Source organism: Talpa europaea, assembly GCF_964194135.1.
Source record: "Talpa europaea genome assembly, chromosome: 15".
NCBI classification, from domain to species: Eukaryota; Metazoa; Chordata; class Mammalia; order Eulipotyphla; family Talpidae; genus Talpa; species Talpa europaea.
In genome coordinates, this window is record NC_140083.1 from 28000620 (window position 1) to 28020767 (window position 20148).

Here is a 20148-nt window from a genome sequence, read left to right on the forward strand (position 1 = left end):
AGAGTGACAAGATTTTCCAATATGGCTCTACCTAGCTAACTCTGAAATGAGTCTTAAAAGCTGACACTTGGGCAGAATTCATTTGGAAGGGAAAAATCGTAAAAACAGAATTCAACAATAAGCAGAGGTACCTCCCCTTTTATGTTTCTTGAAAATTTCAAGGAACTTGCAACAAATTTGGAAAATGGAAAATTATCCTTATTACATTTTATTTAGAGACTTTTGCAAATCTGGTCAGCTACATACCTTTTAATTTGGAAAGTTTAATTACCCTTCGATGTTTTGATGTTTCCTTAAGTAGTAAAGTGTTAATGCACTGATAGCAAAAGAAACAGCAAAACTATTTGAAAATCTATATTAGTTTTTTTTTTTTTGAACTTAGAGTGTCATCAAAAGGAACATAGTAGTAAAGTGACAAAACTGAATTTACTTAGAGGACTTTATGCAGTGGAATCCTATTGCCCTTTCAAAACCTTAACTGTGTATATGTCTTTAACATGGTCCTAAAAGATGTGCTTAGAAAATTGCAGCATAGATAACTTCTTCCCTTGTAATATTTTAGTTTTTTTCTTTTTAAATATCAAACTAATACATATTTTTAAAAAAATCTGCACATTTCTCTATCATAATAACAAAGGATCGATTAAAATACTGTTTCAGAAGTCTCTTTCAAAATTGAAAATTTACATATCATGTTTCAGTCCAGTGCAATTTGAAATAGCTGAGATATTAAATCTCCTTTTCCCTAAGTGGTTTTTGCCCTAATAAAAGGTGCAAGACCATCTCTGCAATTATTCTGCATGAAATGGGCTAAATTTTTGATAATTTCTCAGTGCCACTATTCATCACTGATTAAGTCTATTCTTGTCCCAAAGGCTAAGCTTAAGCAAGACATTTTCTGTGCTATCATATTAAATTCAGACCTATTAAATCAGTAGCTATTACAATACCTCGAGAGGAATATATTCTCCCCTCTCCCCCAGAACAAAATACAAAAAAAAAAAAAAAAAAAAAAGCTTGTAAACCCAGCAGTTCAGAGAGCTTGATAAATTGCAATTGAAATAGCTGTGCTGGGAAAGTCAGACCTTGTTTTAAATTTCAGAGTCAGTGTACATGCTTCTGGCTTGCTTTGACATTCAAAAGGTGCTTAGTTCACAACCATCAGAAGGAGCATTTGTTCATTGTAAATTAAATTGTTCAGATTTGGATTTGATAAGGGACACTAAAAAAGGTAGCACAAGGGACTGAATTTTCTTTCTTTACCGTGGTTTTAAAACTTGAGCTTTCTAATATTGTTCTATTTAATCAGTTAGTAATGTTTAAAATGAGAACATTTTATCTTAAAAAAAGAATCAATTTAGTTCAGCCTTTTGATGTGTGTCAGAATGGTACACCCTCGCCTGTGGAGCCCCAGCTGCCAGGCCACTAAATGTATCCGAGCTTTGACTAGGGTGTCTAAATAGCAGAGGAAAACCTACCGCAAGGGACAGTCCAGAACAGTCATGAGATACAACACAGATAAGGAGGACATAGAAGGAAGAAATAAAAATTAAAATATCCACACACATTAGTGAAAACCATGGAGAAATGACCTTTGCAGACCTGTGACTTTACCAGTGATTTTCCCATTGTGTTTTTAAGTTTTAAGTCATTTAAAAAATGCATGGCCTATGCTCTATAAACACGCTACCTAGAGTTAACATTTTGGTTGCCATTGCAGAATATTTTTAAGTCCCTGGGTTATACAATCTCCCCAGAGAGATGTGTAGCTGTGAACACTGAAATTTGCATTTCTGTGATTTCTTACATGCACTGAAATGGTAAAAACTAATTGATTACCCTAGAGCCTCTATGTCTTTCGAAATAACATCTAAAATGCCTCTCACATCTGTCTTGCTTTGAAATGATAGCGGCATAGACTATATTTTTAAAAAATATTTTGAAAGATAATTATTTGTGAATAGTTTCATCTTTTGTGCTTATACGGTTTTGAAGTAACTCAGCATCTTAAAATCTGTACCTTCTATTTTGCTTCTTCATTCTTCCTCTTCATAAAATGAAAGAGTCCATGTTTAGCTACTTTTGTCTGCCTTAAAAAGTAGTATAAACTACTAAGTGCTTACCAGTGGGGCCTATTTTCATTTGCTCAAATTTCATTTTGTACGCTTATAAAATAAAACATAAATTATTGCTCATAAAACAAGAACCATGCCATCCTATACTGACAAAGTGATCTACTTAAAATGTAAAAATACTCTTTGAGTGGTTGGAATCATAATGCTATGTTGTCAGGGTAGAGTACTATGAACTCTTCCTAATATCTTTGTATTTTCTCATTTGACTCTTTAATTTTTCTTCCCCTCCCTATTTGCAAGAGTATGTGATCACTGAAAAATTAACTATTTCTGTTTTCACTCCTTGCACCTTGGTCATTTGTCCAGGTCATAACAGGGGTAATAAACATCACTATTGTGCTATAAATGATAATCTTATGTCATACAAATTGCACAATGAACAATAGAAATTTCTTGTCCTAGAAAGAAATGTTAAGGTTACAATTTAACTTTATTCAATGCTTTTAGTTGTTAATTCTAGGATACATGAAAACCACATTTGAATTTTATTGTTGTCTTGAAAATGAAGGTATTTTCAAAGTATTGCTTTACATATATAGCTGAAATTCATGTACAGATTATCCAGTTAATATCATTTATCTATACTTAATCTCAAAACAGTTTAAAGAAATCTGTATCAAGTCCTGTTTGCTACGGAGAGTGTTGAAATAAAACAAGACTAGTTTTAAAATTTCAGTTTCTTTGTAATGAATTAACTAAAGAGAACTATCCTTATTGGATATTTGTAGTTGAATTTATACATAGACTTCTTGTGACTGATTAGAGACTTTTCCAGAAAAATGTAACCCTTGTTTTTCTGAGCTCAGGACAATATTCTTTGGGTATGAGCACAGGCATTATGGCATTTTATAGCTCTGAAACCAAACAAAAAAGCGACAAGTTAATATAAGCTTTTGTGAAATTGTGTCAATAGACGTTAAGGTTTCTTTGAGAAAAAGTTTGAAACTCAAGCTGTGGAGAGAGTTTAGTCTTTGAGTATGTGGTTACTAAGGACACTACAAATATGCTAAAAAGGTCTTCCCTGATTAAATTGTTCGGAAGAAAATCCACATATTTGAGTTCAATTAGTAGTAATTGATACTAAAAGGAGAATCCATAAAACTTGTAGAGTAAATGGTTTTTCAGGCTTTTCTGCCCTCCTATCATTAGGATTGCCCTGCCTGATGGGGCACCAGCAGTTGTTATATTGTTGCAAACTGTCTTGTTTACTTCTGTGGGCCATGGGAGGAGTATTGAGTTCCTAAGGGAGACAAGCAGAGGCAGGAGAGAAGCAAAAGCAGAGGCAGGAGAAAGAGGAAGCAGACAGGCAGGAGAGAAAAGGGGAGAAAGAGGACCAGAGAAGCACAGAGTGAAGACTTGCCTGGGGCCTTGGGACCTTGGGGCCTTCCCGCCTCCTGGCCAGCCCCCACCCTCAACCCCTCCCGCCCCACCCCTCCCCTGCCTGCCATGTACCTGGTCACTGCTGTACATGTAACAGCTCAATAAAAGCCTGAGAAAGCCACTGAAGGCTCCAGGGCTCTCCTTTACCCGTCTGCCGGATCATAGATAGGCTCAGTGGCCTATTCTGCCTCTACAAACTACTATATATTGCTATTTGGGAATAGGTAGAAATTTTGAATTACTTGATGGGAAATATTTATAATTGAAAAAGTTATTTTTCTACATTTACATTTTTCTGAATTAAGTGTTCAGAAATATCCAATAAGGATGATTCAAAAAAATAAATGAAAAATGCATTTAATAATTATAATTACTCTTAATAATAAACTTTATTCTGAACCAAATCATCTAAATAATTTAGGAAAAATAGAAGTTGTTTCCTTCAAAAGAGATAACCAGCCAGATGGATTTTATAACTTGCACTGTGGTTTTAATGGTCCCTAAGAGAGGAAATAAGAATTATGCTTTAAAATTCTGCCTGGATTTTTAGACCAGCTCACATTTCTCTCCCTTGCCCTGTATAACACGTTCTCCTAAGAACTAATTATTGAGTTGTCTGGATATAGGAATGGTGGCTTTCATCAAGTGTGTTGAACAGCTGTTAAACTCAGTTATCTAACAGTGATTATGAACAGTGAAAATGTTAGATAGATTTCCTGCTCAAAAGGGAGAACACTTAGATATTCTTTATTTTGTTTCCCTAGCTCTAAACACAATTAAGATGGGCTAAACATAATAAAAACATTCAGTCATCATTTTGAAATGCTGGACGCATCAAGATCGCCCTGATGACCAAGGATGCCTTTTTCTGGTTCTGTGATTAGGAGGCTGGACAATCCTAACAAATGCTCCTATTGCACTTTGGGATATTGACTAACGACGAAAAGGATTGCAAACCATCTCTGCAACAAAGACCTGTGTACAGAAGTTGTTTATTTTTATACTTATCTAGCATAAAATAACCAGACATTCATCAATTTTCAATAAAATAATCTAGAAAGAAATCTAGAATGAATACATTACCTGATCTTTCATCGTCTTCCCTAAGTCCTTCACATCTTTCATGTTAATGGCATTCTTTCCTCCCTTTTCCTTTCCCTTCTTCTTGTTTTTCTTTTTGAACAAGCATTTCTTACAGATACAAAAGCAGCAGGTCAGGACTAAAAGCACTGCGACTATGGCTATGGCAATTAAGGCCCACGGTGGCACTGCAAGAAAGAATTATGCAGAGAGCATTAGTAACAAGACTCTTCTATGTGCAAGACCTTTAAATTTATGGCTATAAAGATGTATGTTTGTGTTTACTGAGTACCTGTTATGCTCCAGGCAAACTGTTCTGCATTATCTTATCCACTTGTTATTTTCTCTGCCTAGACAATTGCTTCCTTCCTTCCTTTCCACTGAAGTCAAAGAGCATCTCCTCCTACTGCTTTCCCTCTCTCCATGCTATGTTTCCATTAACCCATTCTTTCATCATTCAGACCACAGCTTTGGACTTTGACCTCTGAGTTTTAGTCCTGCCTCTACCATTTACTAGCTGTATGACCTTGGGCAAGTCCTCTGAACTCTTTCTGCCTTTGTTTCCACATTTCTTAGATGGTGGCAAATTGGTATGTATCACATAGAACATTTGAAGGTTAAGATGCAGGGCCTGGCATATGGTAAATCTTCATAAATATTGTTGCTATTACTCATTGATCTGCTACTCTGGATTCTCTTAGTATATTTTGGGCACAGTGGGAAGGGCAACCATTAACCAAATAAAGAGTGGAAAAAAGGGACTATCTTAAGTGTGGTAAAGGTTAGAAAGAAGTACTTGGTGCTCTGAGATTCTAATCATGAGGAGATTTACCAGCGGTCTCCAGAGACAGGCCAGGGGGTTTGTGTCCTGTAATTCTAAAGCTAGGCTGGGACTCAGGCATGCACACTTGAAGGCTGTGTGACTCTGACCAGGTTAGTGAACTGTTCTGAATTTGTTTCCTTTTCCTAAACTAATGATAATAATGTGCTACCCATGTCATTGCCTTGAAGATTAAGGGAGTTTATATGCTAAAAAAGTTAGAATGGAATCCAGCAAATAGTGGGAACTCAATGTTGGGCATATGAAGGGCATATGAAGGGATATAAAACAGTCACATCAATAAATATATAAAAAGGAAGAAACACCCTGAGAAGAATTCAGTGGATATGCTGAGGGGGCTGAGAAGAAGACATGATTTTGAAATGCTTCAGATTTACAGGTTCTGTTGAAAATAATAATTCATATAAAAATATATTGAAATAATCTTTTAGTTTATTGTTACAGTTGTCCCTGTACTAGAAGTTCATCTATTTTCTTTGATTTACCCTGCAAGCCCAGGTACTTATTAAAAAAAAAAAAGTTTTCATGAAAACATTTAGGATTCACTTTGCCAGGAAAGGAATTATTCAGCTATTGAGATTAATCAGAAGAAATAATTAGATTTGCTTGTTGTAATTAAGAAAGACATTGGATACTGAAATGATAAGAAAACATGCTATTTTATTCTAACTATATAAACATCATTAGTATCAATGATTGCCGCACACAAGTCAGGAGTGCTTTGACAAAGTGAAAACACTTAAAAATTAACCGCTCTTCAGCATTGAGAAAACCCTCACTCTTGGCTCTCAATCTGCATTTAGCTTCAGCTTTGGAGTGTAGAATGCTATGCATGTCGTTTTAGCTTCTGAATGACTACTAGAAGTTACCATAAGGCCATGTAAAACCATGACTTTGGAAATGGTGTTGTCAAAGAAATATTTGTGTGAAAGTTATAGATCAACTAATACAAAAGACATGTTTTTTTTTTATAAGAAGACATGGTTTTTTACATTTCTCTAATCTCATTAAAAATCACTAAAAATGTAAATTAAAGTAAGCTTAAAATGATATTGTTCATAATACCTCATTTAAATGCTTGTACTTTGATGTAGCTAAAATCTGTCTTGCACAAGCAAGATAGCCTGCATACTCATTACAGGCAACACAGTATTAATAATGACTCTCTCCTTTAAACTTGTAAGTAATTACCCCAGCAGGACTTATGTGATAGTCTTTTAGAGAGACATAGGACACATGATGGCGATAATTTGACAAATTCACACCAAAAAATAGAAACTGAAAGCACAGGAATATTACTTAATTGAAAAAAGTTAAATAGAAACAGAATTATAGAAAGAATTTTGACATGGTACAACTTGTAGGTAAATTATTATCACTGACAATTTTTTACTTTGTGGCTTCTATTTTATTTTAAGATTTTATTTATTTACTTTTGTGTAGAAGAACTGGGGTATAGGCCAGAGGTGGAGGGGGCCATGAGAGGATTCACCAGATACAGAGTGGGGAGCAGAACAGGCAGACCTTCTGCTGTCCTGGTAGATGGTAGTAGCACTCAGACTTAACCCCTAGGTCACCAGGGAGGCCCTGTGACTTTCATAAAGTGCTGGCAACTTTTAGATTTGATTTCAGGTGACCTTTTGAATAGCTTGATTTTAACCTTGAATGTGGTATAGTGAATATGTGAAATCAATAAAGTTTTCCTCACAATTTACTGGTACATTTAAATAGAGATTAAAAAAAATGTTTTCATTTTGTGTACTCTTGTAATAATGTGGCTGAATAGTTAATTATAATACAAATCACCATATTTAATTAAATGGAGTTTTTCTGAACTGAATTCTCATGTTAAAAACTTTACGTGGAGCAACCAAATATGTAAATTTGGTAAGATTAGCAAAAATCAACATCCATAGTATTAATAACTTACAGTGTCTATAGAAATATATTTCAATATTAGTGAGCAAATCCAGTGAAGTAATTAGGCTACAAACTTATTGCAGACATCCTTAGGGGTTACAACTGTACTATAGTTTTACATGTCTCATCTCATTGAATAGTCACAGCAGTTTTAGTCATTATCCCTTCAATTTTACAAAGAAAAATCTGTGTATTGAAAAAAAAGTATATATTTAGTAGCTTGAGAAATTCAAATATGTCTGAATTATTAGGTTAAATTGTGCATATTATAAATACATAAAAAGGAAAAAATTCTTATCTAACTTTGAGTTATTTTTAATAGGTTTCTTTTAAAAATGAGGCAAATAATAGCAACATATGCTGCCAAGGGTAATTTCTTTAATATAAAATACAGTTTCAATAAAAATTAGGCTCATCAAAGGGCCTCCCCTAGTGGTGCAGTGCTTGAGTGCTGGGCTGTGAGGCTGCCCGCAGCCTCTGCAGTGCCTGTTCGTTCCCCAGCCTCGAGGGTCCCACAAAACAAACAAACAAATAAAACAAAACAACAACAACAACAAAAAATTAGGCTCATCAAAATATTGCTACTGGCAGAATGTTATCAGCTTATTATTGTTACCCAGCTATCATTAAATGCATTCATATAAAAAGAATTTTAACATTTAACATAAATACCTTTCAACAGAAAATAATAGTATAAAAACTCTCCATTAAAAAATGTTATTCTTATTTTCTAGCTAATTTATCTCACATATTAGTTAACCCAAAAGTGAACTGATGCATAAGAATTAAATCAAAATCAATTTATAATGATTCTGATGTAGACTTTGTGGTATGCAAATTGTTACCTTACACGTCAGAAAAGACATTGCAAGGATGATGATGCTTAAGGATGATGTTGTGGGTTATCTGGGTGGACTCAATGTAATTACTAGGATCCTTGTAAGTAAAAGAGACAGTCCAGATTTTCAAAATCAGAGATCTGATAATTCTGGGCTGTTGAATTTGAAGACGGAAAAAGGGATCGTAAATAATGGAATGTAGGTAGCCTTTAGAAGCTGGAAAGGGCAAGGGAACAGATTCTCCCTTAGAACTCAAGAAGGAATTAGTTCATACAACCATTATGGAAACCTGTATGGAGGATCCTGAAAATGAACAAACTACCAAATGATCCAGTAATCCCACTTTGGGTATATATCTGAAGGAAACAAATAATATCTGAAAGAGACACCTGTATCCCCATGTTCAGTGCTGCATTATTCATAAGAGTCAACATATAGAACAATCTTTAAGTGTCTATATGGATAAATGGATAAAGAAAATGTATTATAGATCTATGATGGAATATTATTCAGCCATAAAAAGATGTATACCCTGCCATTTGTGATAAATATGAGTGACCCTCAAGGCCACTATACTAAGTGAAATAATTCAGACAAATACTGTATGATCTTACTTATAAGTAGGCTCTAAAAGCTAACCCTATAGAAACAAAAAGTAGAAGGCTGTTTTCCAGAGGCTAGGGTTGTATGTGAAATGAGATGTTGGTCATAGGGTACAAACTTTGAATTGTGAGATTAATAAGTTCTGAGTAGTATCTAACATACAAGATGGTGACTATAGTTAATAAACTTCTTGTATACAAGCCAGCCTTATTAGGAGAAAAGTCCTATGTGTCTTATTAGGAGAAAAGTCAACACGCACACAATACACACATGTGAAGTAATGGGTATGTTAAATAACCATATTGTGATAATCATCTCTCAATATTGGTGAATATTGAAGGTGCCCGAATCATACCACCTGGATTGTCAAAAGTGGTCTCCTTAAGGCTCTGTTTAAAAAAGCAGTTATTTAATCAAACACATATTTACTGAGCATCTATTATGTGTTGGGTATTTTTCTCAGATCTGGAATACGATCTTAAGCATATTTTGTTCAAACATAAACCTAACTATTTACTTCCCAGGTGTTAAAACCTTGGTCTTTTTAAAAGAGAAGTAAATTTCTTGTGTTTGACAAACTCAGATCTCAGAACACATTATGGTACATTTTCAAAAGAAATCTACATGCTCTTGTATACAAATTTAGTGCTGCAGGGCTACATTATTGATGGCATCCACTAATAAATATTCTTTCTATAATAAAAATGTAAATTTCACAGTGAAAAACATTTATTTTCCCCAGGGAATTTTGGCACTAAATAAAAATTTCAAAAATTATCGATGTAAGTGTTCCTGACAAACATTTCTTAAAAGGACATTAAATATTCTCTTTCATAGCGAATAGTAAAATCAAAAATGAACATTTCAGAAAGAACTTGTGTATTGCAGAGGAAAACATTTAGCATCACTGAAAATAACCATGTGTGCTGTTGATATTCCCATAACCAAAGTCTGCTTTTCAGACACCCATTTTTCCTCAGATCTACAAAATGAGCTTTTACTAATTTATACAAAATGTCCTATGGTAGAAGGGAGGTCTACTCTAGATCTGATTCTGAGGTCACTTCTAAATGACAGCTCTCGGTCCTCATTGATAAAAATGTAGATGTCTTGAAAGAAACCCACAGGGTCATGTTTTTGAGCTCAAGTAGAAGTAGCATGCAGAGGCACACCACTATCTCAAGTGTGTTTTTCTTGCATCTACTCAATCCATTTCTCAATCCATTTACTCTGATTTCCTTTCATAACTATTTAGTCTCCTGCACTGGCAGCCTTTTGGTAGAATTACTCATTGGGTCTAGATTTAACTTTTGGACGAAGCTCACTGGTTTTTGTATTTCTGCCTTGATTTCACTTTATGGACAGTTTTATCAGTTCCATATCTCTTTAGATGACTTACATTTTTCTCTCTGAGAAATATGAACTTGTACTTTTATATCAGTCCTAGGTATTTCATCTATGAGCTTCAAAATGACACAAGTAATACTGCTGCCACTACTAAAATTCAGAAATAACTTAATTCAAGCCTTTTCTGCCTTTGACACATCTGTTTAGTTATGAGTAACTCACCATTCCCGTTAATGACTATGTTGTTTTTCTATGAATAATGCACCTATTTCTTCATTCTTACATTTGTTGAAGTTTTGGGCAACTTTAGACTTTACCCTAAATAATCTGTCATCTTTCTCAATGATCATACGTTGATGCAAAAATGCAGACTATAATGTGAAAATAATTATTTTGCTATTCAACCAGTAGGAAAAATCATCTCTTTCAAAGCTTTGCTTTTAGACTGTTTATGATTAATTTTTAAAAACACTCAAGGATAATCACTTTTTAAAAACTGGCAAAAAGCCAAATAACCTTGTCTTTTTAAGTTCTTATAAATTGCAGGATGTAAATGGAAAATAAAAACCCTGGGAATACGTGGATTAATATACTCATTAGCCACCTCTGGAAACAGACCATTAAATGCAAGGCTTGAAAGAATGTACAAAGTCATATAGAATATGGTTTAAAATTAAACCAACTAGATAAAGGTTGGAATGAAGAATTTCTCATTATAGACTGAAATTGTTTCAAGGACTATGCATTCTTGGCTCCTGGGTATTAAACAAATTTACTTTGCCCTCATTCTCTACAATGGTAGTTCTAAAGCTTTTTTCCAATCATATGCCTTTTCAAATTATGACAAATTCTATAGGAAAATGTGTGTGTGCAGTGAGTGTGTGTGTGTGCTGTGTACTTCAATTTTCACACAACTGGGAGTATGTGGTACCCTTGCAGGTAGTACAGTGCCCTAGGTTTGGAAGATGATTGTATTCCAAATTCAAAACTCCATTCCTAGAACATCAGGTTAAAAAACTGCAAAGATAAGCTTTGGAAACAACCCAAATGCCCAAAAATAGATGACTGGATCAAGAAGATATGGTACATATATACCATGGAATATTACTCAGCATTCAAAAAAGATAAACACATGCAATTTGCAGGAACATGGATGGCGCTGGAAGGGATCATGCTCAGCGAAATAAGCCAGAAAGAAAAAGAAAAATACCAGATGGTCTCACTCATAGCAGGAATCTAGAAAACTTAAATAAGGGATCAGGAAAATGAATAACTATAAGAAAGTGAAAATCAAAATCAACAAAAAAACTATGAACCAGAGACACTTTTTGGGGGGTGGGGGGCGGGGGGGGGAGGGATTGGGGTCAGAATGGGGGTTTGCAATTGTATGGGGAATATAAAAATAAAATTTATTATTTAAAAAAAAAACTGCAGAGATTAGTGAGTTAAGGACAGTATATCTCTTCACTTGGTCATTTACCCTTTCAGGCTTCCTTCTTGGCAATACTTTACAGTGTTAGGAGTGGTGGGGGAACAGACAGCATGGAGGAGATGGGTCCCTTGCTCTAGAAATTTATAAAGAATAACTCCCATACTTGGGGGTGGGAGAAACTAGAAAGAGAGCAGAATTAAGTACAAAATTTGTAGTGGATGATCTGTGTAGGTTGCTGAAGGCCAGGATGATGGGATCTAAACTTCAAGAAAGAAAATATCAAAATCAACAAACAACTATGAACCAGAGACACTCTTTGGGGGGGGGGGGAAAGTAGGGATTGGAATCAAAATAAGGGGGTTGCAATTGTATGGGGAATATAAAAATAAAAATAAAATTAAAAAAATAAACTTCAAGGAAAGCTTCTTGGAGGAGCCTTGCGATGAATTCTGAAGCCTTACTGCACAGTGACAGCAGCACTTGGAGACGCTGTTCTTTTCCTCCCTTCCTGCTTACCTGTCTCAGTCCCTCCCTCTCTTCATTTTTTCTTCCTTCCTTTTTTTTCTTTGGTTTTTAGATTCCTTTTAATACTTTTTCCCCCAATCTCCCAGTCTTGATTCCTTTTAATTTAATGTATTCCTCAGTGACTACCTTGTTCAAGTTCTCAAATAGATGCAGATATATGAAACTATACAGTAAATTTTTATCATTGTATATGAAAAGACATTTCTTTGCAGTAAACACGTGTAGTCTTTATTAAATAACTTTCAGAATTTTCTTTTTAAGGACACATTTTACATTCTCTTCTTATATAGCTCTGTTTAGCTTTTCAATATATGCCCCTAACATATAAAGAAGCTGGAAGGTGTGTCTATATAGTATGCTGTAAAAATCATTCAAACCATTGACCTGAGTCAGCTACCTGCAACTTTTTAAAGAGATGAATTGTATAAACAATAATGTGGAAGAGAGCGACATTCATTCATTTATCTATTTGAGTGTTCAGCACATTTCTTGTTCATCAATTGGAGGACTAGTGAACAAGTTTGATAGGTTAGACAGTTTATAGTCCAAACAGGCCATTAATATACACAAATCAAATTGTGACCAAAACGAGAGAGCACATTAACAGTCAAATTAAATGGTGTTTCTTACTGTCTCCTGTTTCTACTATGTAGTCTTTGCAATCTTATTCTACTTGTCAGATGAACACATTTAAAATTATTATTTACTTTGCCCATTAAGATGTTTTATTATTATTCAGACAGCAAATATATAAACATTTTCAGCTGAAGAATTTGTCTAATCCTGTAAGACAAATTCAGTTTATAGAATACTTCTCAGAGATGGCATTTACAGAAATAGATTTTTAGCCCTTTTATTAAATGCCTGTGCCCTGTATTCTTGCACATACTCGTGCTTACATGTATATGGGGGACTAAGGGATATGTACATTTTTGAGTATTTAGTCTAACAGAAATCTGAAAGTAATTGTAGTATAATACCAATAGATAATAACTTTGAGTCTCCATAGCATTTTTTCTTTTTTTCTGATAGATACTCCTCCATAGCATTTTTTTTTCCCAAATTTTGAAAGTACTGACTGTCAGAAAAACTTAAATGAGAAATCTACTTTTTGTCTGGCTTAAAAAAAATCTTAATACATAGAAAACATCAGTAAAATACATTCTATTGCTTTGGTATGCACAAAATCAGCCATACATTGATCTGATTTCAGTATTACTACACTATTAAGCAAATTTAGAGCCGCTGCTGAATAACTTATTAAAGTTATTGATGTTTCTTACCGAATGCAGTGATTAGTCTTGATAGGAAAAGTTAGTTGACTGAAAGCCATTTTATCTGCACATATTAGTCAAATAATTAATGTTATAAAATGTCTATAGTAATAGTCTGCTTTCAATGATAAGGCAAAATCATCCATATCTTCACCATATTGCAATATTTCAAATTTGACATGGAAAATGATGTTGGGCCTTCAGGCAGAGATAAGCCCCAGCACATCTTCCAGGGGATTTAGATAAGGCTCACAGTCAGCCCCAAGCTTGCTGTTTGCAGGCTCCAGGGAGAAGTGCATTGGTAAACATAAAAGGATGCCAGGTAAGTTGGCAGAGGTGAAGGCGAGTCACAGGCTAATCAGTTCTGAAACCTTCGGAAGTTTGTAACAGTTTTCAATCATCTGTGGACAACACAATTTTGTGGCTAAAGGGAAATCCATTTGTGCTATGAAATTTGCAGCTTGTCTCTTGAGTTCTGATTTCTAAGTTCATCTCTAAAAGAGTTATGTCTCAGGTTTTTCTTTCCCTGGTGAAAGCTAACTTTCATCTTAATTTTTGTATTAGAAATCTTCAAAATAAGCCACTCTTGGTTTTTGATCTATTGATAATTATTATTTTTTTTTTTAGTTTCATGTTTTGAATTAGGTTAACATTTGGCTTTTCTATCCTTGACAAAGATATGCCCCCATTCCTCAAATATTTCCAGAATTAAACATGACACTTGTTGGTAACTTCTGGATAATTCAATATGACTATTTGTTTCTTTTCTAAGCAATCTCCTGTTACATACAATGCAATAAAGGTCAAAGAATGTCAGCCAAAGGTACAGATATGTACTCTGCTTCCCTAGGCTATTTTACAAGTTCAAGTTCACAGTTAAAAGCTACAAACAAACAAACAAAAATGCCACTTAGCCTTTGTGCATGGATACTCCCCTCACTGTTTATTATTCTAGAAGCATACAACAGGTTTTTAGAATTCTCTATAACTTGGAGAAATTTGATTATGCTGACAGGAGAACTGTGTGGTAGCAATGCATGAGTAAAGAAGAGCAAGATAGCTGAATTTTTCCCATCACGAAAGGGAAAAGGCAGGCTCATTAGTTTCATTACTATACAAAATGACAGGTAGACAACAGGGAAAAACAAAGCCCTTTGCTTTTCTAGCTATCCACAGGACATTTTCCCTTGATTGTCCAGTAGATTCCTGCTGCTATAGACCAAACATTAAATTTCTTCTCCAACTGTTGTTTTCTGTTTCTTTCAGTATGTTTCTCTCCATGCCACTTTGTAGCATCATTTCTTTTTGCTTTCTGGTTCCCTGAAAGTTCAAATTCAAGAACTTTCTTTATTCTTCAATGACTCCTGTGATCCTTGATTTATTTTCTATTCTTGCTTTTGAAGGGGCTTCTTTAATCTTGTCAGTCCTGTCTATAGTGGCATTTTTTTTTTCTTTTTAAATTTGATCCCTCTTCTATTTAGAACATACAGACACTGCAACTGTGAGCACATGACCTTGGGCCCTGTATAGACTTTGCTTCCTTTTGCAGGTTCTCCCAGATCTTGCTAGAGGGCAGTGCTCCTTTATTCTCTTTTCTTTGCCCAAATCTGTCATTTCTTCATTTAAAAGATTCCCAATATGGTCCTCCCTGGTGGCACAAGGGGTTAAGATGCAACCTATGAAGCTGACTGCAGCACGAGTTCGATCCCTGGCCAGGGAGATACCTACTTGGCATAGCAGACCTCTCCTGACTCACCTGCTGCTCCAGTCAGTTTGCCTGTTCTGTTCCCTACTCTGTCTCTGGCGAATCCTCTCACCTCCCCCCCCCATACTTCTGACCTGTACCTCAGTTCTTATATGCATAAGTAAATAAATCTTTAAAAAAAATAAAAGATTCCCAATAGTTTGCCTCCAAATATCTACCTGAGTAATACCACAGTGTCTCTCGCCCACGTTTATCCTTGTTTGCTAGCAGCTTTGTGATTTCAATATAAGAAAGCTCCCTAAAAGAAGAATACTGTTATCTTCCTTTCCTTTGCCTTCTTGAGGTGTCAATTGGGCTAGGTATGTGGTAGGTCTGAAACAAATGCTTTTTGGATAACTGAAGGTATAATTAAAGACAGAGAAAGTTTCTTCAAACACTACTTGCATATAGTGAGGGTATGCCTCCATTATGCACCTTGTGAAACTGGAAGTTGTGAGATACATACTAAATATACTAATACTTAGCTGGTAAAAAAGATGAAATCTTGTTTTTTGTGGCAACTTGCATGGAGCTTAAGGTGTATGTATTGCACAACTTCTTAATCTAGTCACCTAGTGAGGGGCATCTCGGTTATTTCCATGTCTTAATTATAATAGATAATGATGCTCTGAACATAGGGGTACATAAATCTTTTCAAATTGGTATTTTCATATTCTTTGAATAGATACTTAGGAAAAGTATTGCTGGATTATATGATACTGCTATAAAATTTTATATTTGACATTCATCTTAATGCTTTTAAATAAAAGGATTAAAAATGGAGAATTCAGTGGACTGATGTGGATAAATATTTTTGATGGAGGGTAAATTATGTCTGAAAAGATTATTCCTTTCAATTTCAATGGACAGAAAGGAAGCAAATAGCAGAGCACTTGACATGAAATACAGTATCAGAATAAGGATCTGAAGAATAAAACAACAAAGAAGTGGTGTGTGCTGTCTCCAGTTGAAAAGCCTGTACTCACTCTAGAAGGATAGCTCACTGACTTCTAAGTGGCAGTTGATTGCACTAAACCATTTATTAATCAGTGCTTTTTGAAGTGCTAGCATGCTCTTGAGACAAATGGAACAAAACATAGGAATGTATTGTGTGGACATTGCAAAAGGGGCTAACTTTGATCAGCTTCCTCTCTGAAACCCGTGTTCTAAACTTCACTCCTGACTATACCTTTAAAGTGCACAATGCTACCTCGGCCCTTGGTCCTCTTGAATTTACTCTAACTCCTCTGTGGGCTGCTTTAAGCTCATTTGATATGGGGAGAATCAAGAAAATTCAGTATGACGTTGGGGGAAGCTATTTGGAACTATTCTCTCTTTGGCACTTTTTCAGATTGTCTTGGAGCAAACATCTAAATTGTAAAATGGGTAGGGTTGGTGGTAGTGGTAAGTGGTATGAAAGTTTTCATACTTGTTCAGAAGAGTGGAAAAGCTGCTTCAGTATCCAGGTGGTAGGAAAGAAAACATGTCTATTGTTTTGTTTGAGGGTTATATGAGTGAGAAGCTCAGGTTCGGTCTCAAAAATACAAATGTAAAAGTGATTAAGACAAGCTTAAGGATGTACATGCTTTCATAAAGTACCAGTAATCTGTTGCATTGGAGATGTGGCACAATTATGTAATATTTAATATAAAAAGCTGATCTTGGCTCTACTCCTCACCCTAATACCCACCAATCAAACCAAAGATTTTATAACAGCAGATGCTACCACCTACAGCTAGAAAAATATCAGACGAGAGTTATAAAGTTGGAGTTAGATAGAAGTTTCCTTTTCTTCAAAAAGTTGAAATAAATACTATTTGAGTGATTTTATAATTTTCTAGGCAAAAATCCAACTATGCTATAAAAATAGGTTATTTGGGAAAAAGTAAAGTGTAAGGGTAAAAAGCCTTGTTAACACAACTCAACAGAATCAGAATCAATACACAGTAATGGAAAATAAGCTTCTGAAATGACTGAACATTAATGATTGAGTATTTTGTTATAAAACAACACTCAAGGATTTTGCCTTCCTCAATCAGAATGGATTTGGATAAATTTGCCTCATAGAGCAGTTATTTTGGAGACTGTCAGTATAATTTGATATTAAGTTGGAATAAATGTTTATTTGTGAATTTTAATAAATGTGAAATTTAATAATGAAAACAGTAAATTGTAACAAACCTATGGGGAGGTTAACAAACAGCAACTTTAATCTTGATTTTGCTACTTTTCTCCCGGTCTAGCTCAGACCTCTTCTTCCCCTTTTCTATGAGTCCCCACCAGGAGCTGCCTTAGACTTGTGGCATGCTTTCAGGCCTGCCACAGTGGCTCTGCTTTGGGCCAACCCTGTTTGGCTGGGCATTTACCCACGAGAGGATGAGTAACTTTGGGTGCTGGATTTGAAAACTATATTCTTTGCCTTTTCTGTATTACACTAATTGTATTAAAGTTCTTTCCATTGAAGTTACACACTAGAGTATGTTTTGTTTTGATGCAGCAGATGGCAGAACATATTTAGAACAGGCAGGCTTGGGGGTTCTGGGATGCCCTCTTGCTACTCTGTAACAAAAGCATAGAAAATCAATTATAATGTTACATATTCAACTCATCGTGGCCTACTAGAATGTACTAGCGGTTTGGAGTCAACCCTGAGTTTAAAACTCAATGAGTACTTTTCTTCTTTGAACCTTTACTTCTCTACATGAAAGGTGGAAATAATGCTATGATAACAATTATGAGAATTATGAGGTGATACATCTAAGTCTGGTACATAAATGGGTTTTATATAATAAATGCTAATTCTCTTTCCCAATAGATCAAATCCTGTTTTAAAATTTAGTATTTTTTTTATCCTGAAATTCTTTGGCAACATGATTAAACTTAAACAATAAAATTACATGAAATCTGCTGTATTTCATCTAAAGACCTGGTTCTGTTTTCCTCTATTAAAAGTTAAAAGAAGAGAAAATTGGCCCAATGTAATTTCTACAGCTTGGAAGGAATGCAGACAATCTGGAGTTAATCCAGAATAAGATAAAGATGACATTTCAGTCTTCCACAGTGATCTACTAGCCAGAAGAAAATTAAGGACTTATTTTCTACTTTCTGAGGACAGAAAATGAGAGGAAATGAACATAGTACAAGACATTGAAAATATTGGAAACAGAGGTAGAAATCTCTTAACTTTAAGAATTGTTAATACTAAAAGAATTTTAAAAAGGTATACCTGGCAAAGACCATTCAGTTGCATTGGCAATGAAGGCTCGGTAGCTGGCAGTTTTGATTTTTGTGCCTTGCTCTCATTTGAAAGCCACACTGGGTTTCCAGTCTCATGCTCTAAAGTTATATTAAGTACTGTTGAGGATTTTTTTTTTTTTTGAGAAATCTGCATTAGTATGAGACTACTGAGCACTTGTGACCTTATTAAGCCTAAAGAATGATGACAGGCAGGGAGGGGTTGGACTTGAGGAGGTGCCCCAGAAGGCTGAGGTCCTGTCAGGTTTAACAATTCACAGTGATTTAGGTCGGAGGAGTTTCTCTGGGGAGTCAGAATCACTAGTTGATACTCAAGATGTGTCTTTGTTATTAGATCTCATAACATGGTCAGGTATTTATCATAAAATTATCCTTCTTTCTCTTTAATAGAATGACTTGAGACATAGGTCCACAGGAAAAAAATAAGGCTTTTCTATAAAAACACAAAAATTTTTCCTTGGGAAAATCCTCTTGTGGTCACATATAAACTGAAGGATTCCTCATTTCAACTTTTGGATGGAATTTGATCATTAGAGGAGGCAGGTGGAGTGGAAAAATGGGAGATTTAGGTGCTACAATAAAGATCTGAGTCACCTGGGAAGGGTGATATTCTTTCTGCTTAGCACCATGCTAGACAGAGAGTCACTCTTAGTATAGAAAGACAGGATTGCCAGAGCACAAGATGATTTTATTTTACAGCCCATTTTAACTGAACTAGAGTTAATAAAGGCCAGTTTGAAATAAGTTATTTTGATCTCCAATCTGAGTTTTTAAAACCAGCATTACATCAAAATGAAAGTTTTTTTTATGGCATTTGTGATTCTGAGGAAGCACCTTGTGTAATAGTTTTCTAAAGGTAGTTTGCTATGCATATATGTGAAGTAATTTACCAATAGGAATTTCTGTAATATTATGAAAGTATTATTAAGGGCATGAGAACAACAAAGTTTTTTTTTTTTAATTTTCTTTCTTTAAAAAAGTTCAACAAAATACTATTTGTCTCTAATTTCTTATTTACTTCAACCAATCCTGACAAGATATTCATTTAGAATACTTTCTAATTTAAAAGAAACTGACAGAATTTGACTGAAATTGATCAAAATAAAGTAAAACCTGCAGAACAATAGTAGCTATTTTGAGGTTCTACACTGAATTTTATCAAAACATTTTAGGTTGAAAGTTTTGAATTATATTTACTTATAGAATTATGAATGTTAACTAGATGCTCATATAGTGATAGAAGGGTTTTCTTTAATTGAAAGAATGTAGAAGATTTTGTGAGTACAGTACTGTACTTGAATTTAAAGCCTTGGGAAATAAGAAACAGTGAAACAGAAGCAAAGGAAAATCATTTTGCAAATTAGACTCAGCAAGTTTTCTCTCTCTGGCTGTGAATGCCTTGTAGAAAAAATAAATGTTTCTGAATTGCTCTGAGGTGTATTTGCTCTTTGTCTCTTGTCTTCATAAATCAAGTCCTTTTAGAAAAATAAAAGTTTTTTAAATGGCATGGTTATAATAGAAGTGAGTAATTCTACTTTTCTTTAATCATGGCCTTATCACACATGCCCAATTCAAGCTCTCAAGTGTTAGACTATATCACATTCAGATTTTGCAACAAATAGGGAAATCAATTTAATATGTTTTTGTAATATTTAAAAACTATGAATATACTTTTGCTACATTTTAGGTTGAAAGTTTTGAATTATATTTACTTATAGAATTATGAATGCTAACTAGATGCTCATACAGTAATAGAAGGGTTTTCTTTAATTG

At 34.6% G+C, this 20148-nt stretch overlaps 1 protein-coding gene across 2 annotated transcripts in view; it reads right to left on the reverse strand.

The window, feature by feature from the left end:
* SYT1 (synaptotagmin 1) overlaps positions 1 to 20148 on the reverse strand; it is a gene marked incomplete at its 3' end in the record, with an annotated part of 196820 nt that overhangs the window by 139105 nt on the left and 37567 nt on the right. For both annotated transcript variants that reach the window (XM_084256461.1, XM_084256462.1), the window contains exon 2: positions 4599 to 4783. In XM_084256461.1, the coding sequence (XP_084112587.1) occupies positions 4599 to 4783 (185 nt within the window). The remainder of the gene's footprint in view (positions 1 to 4598; positions 4784 to 20148) is intronic.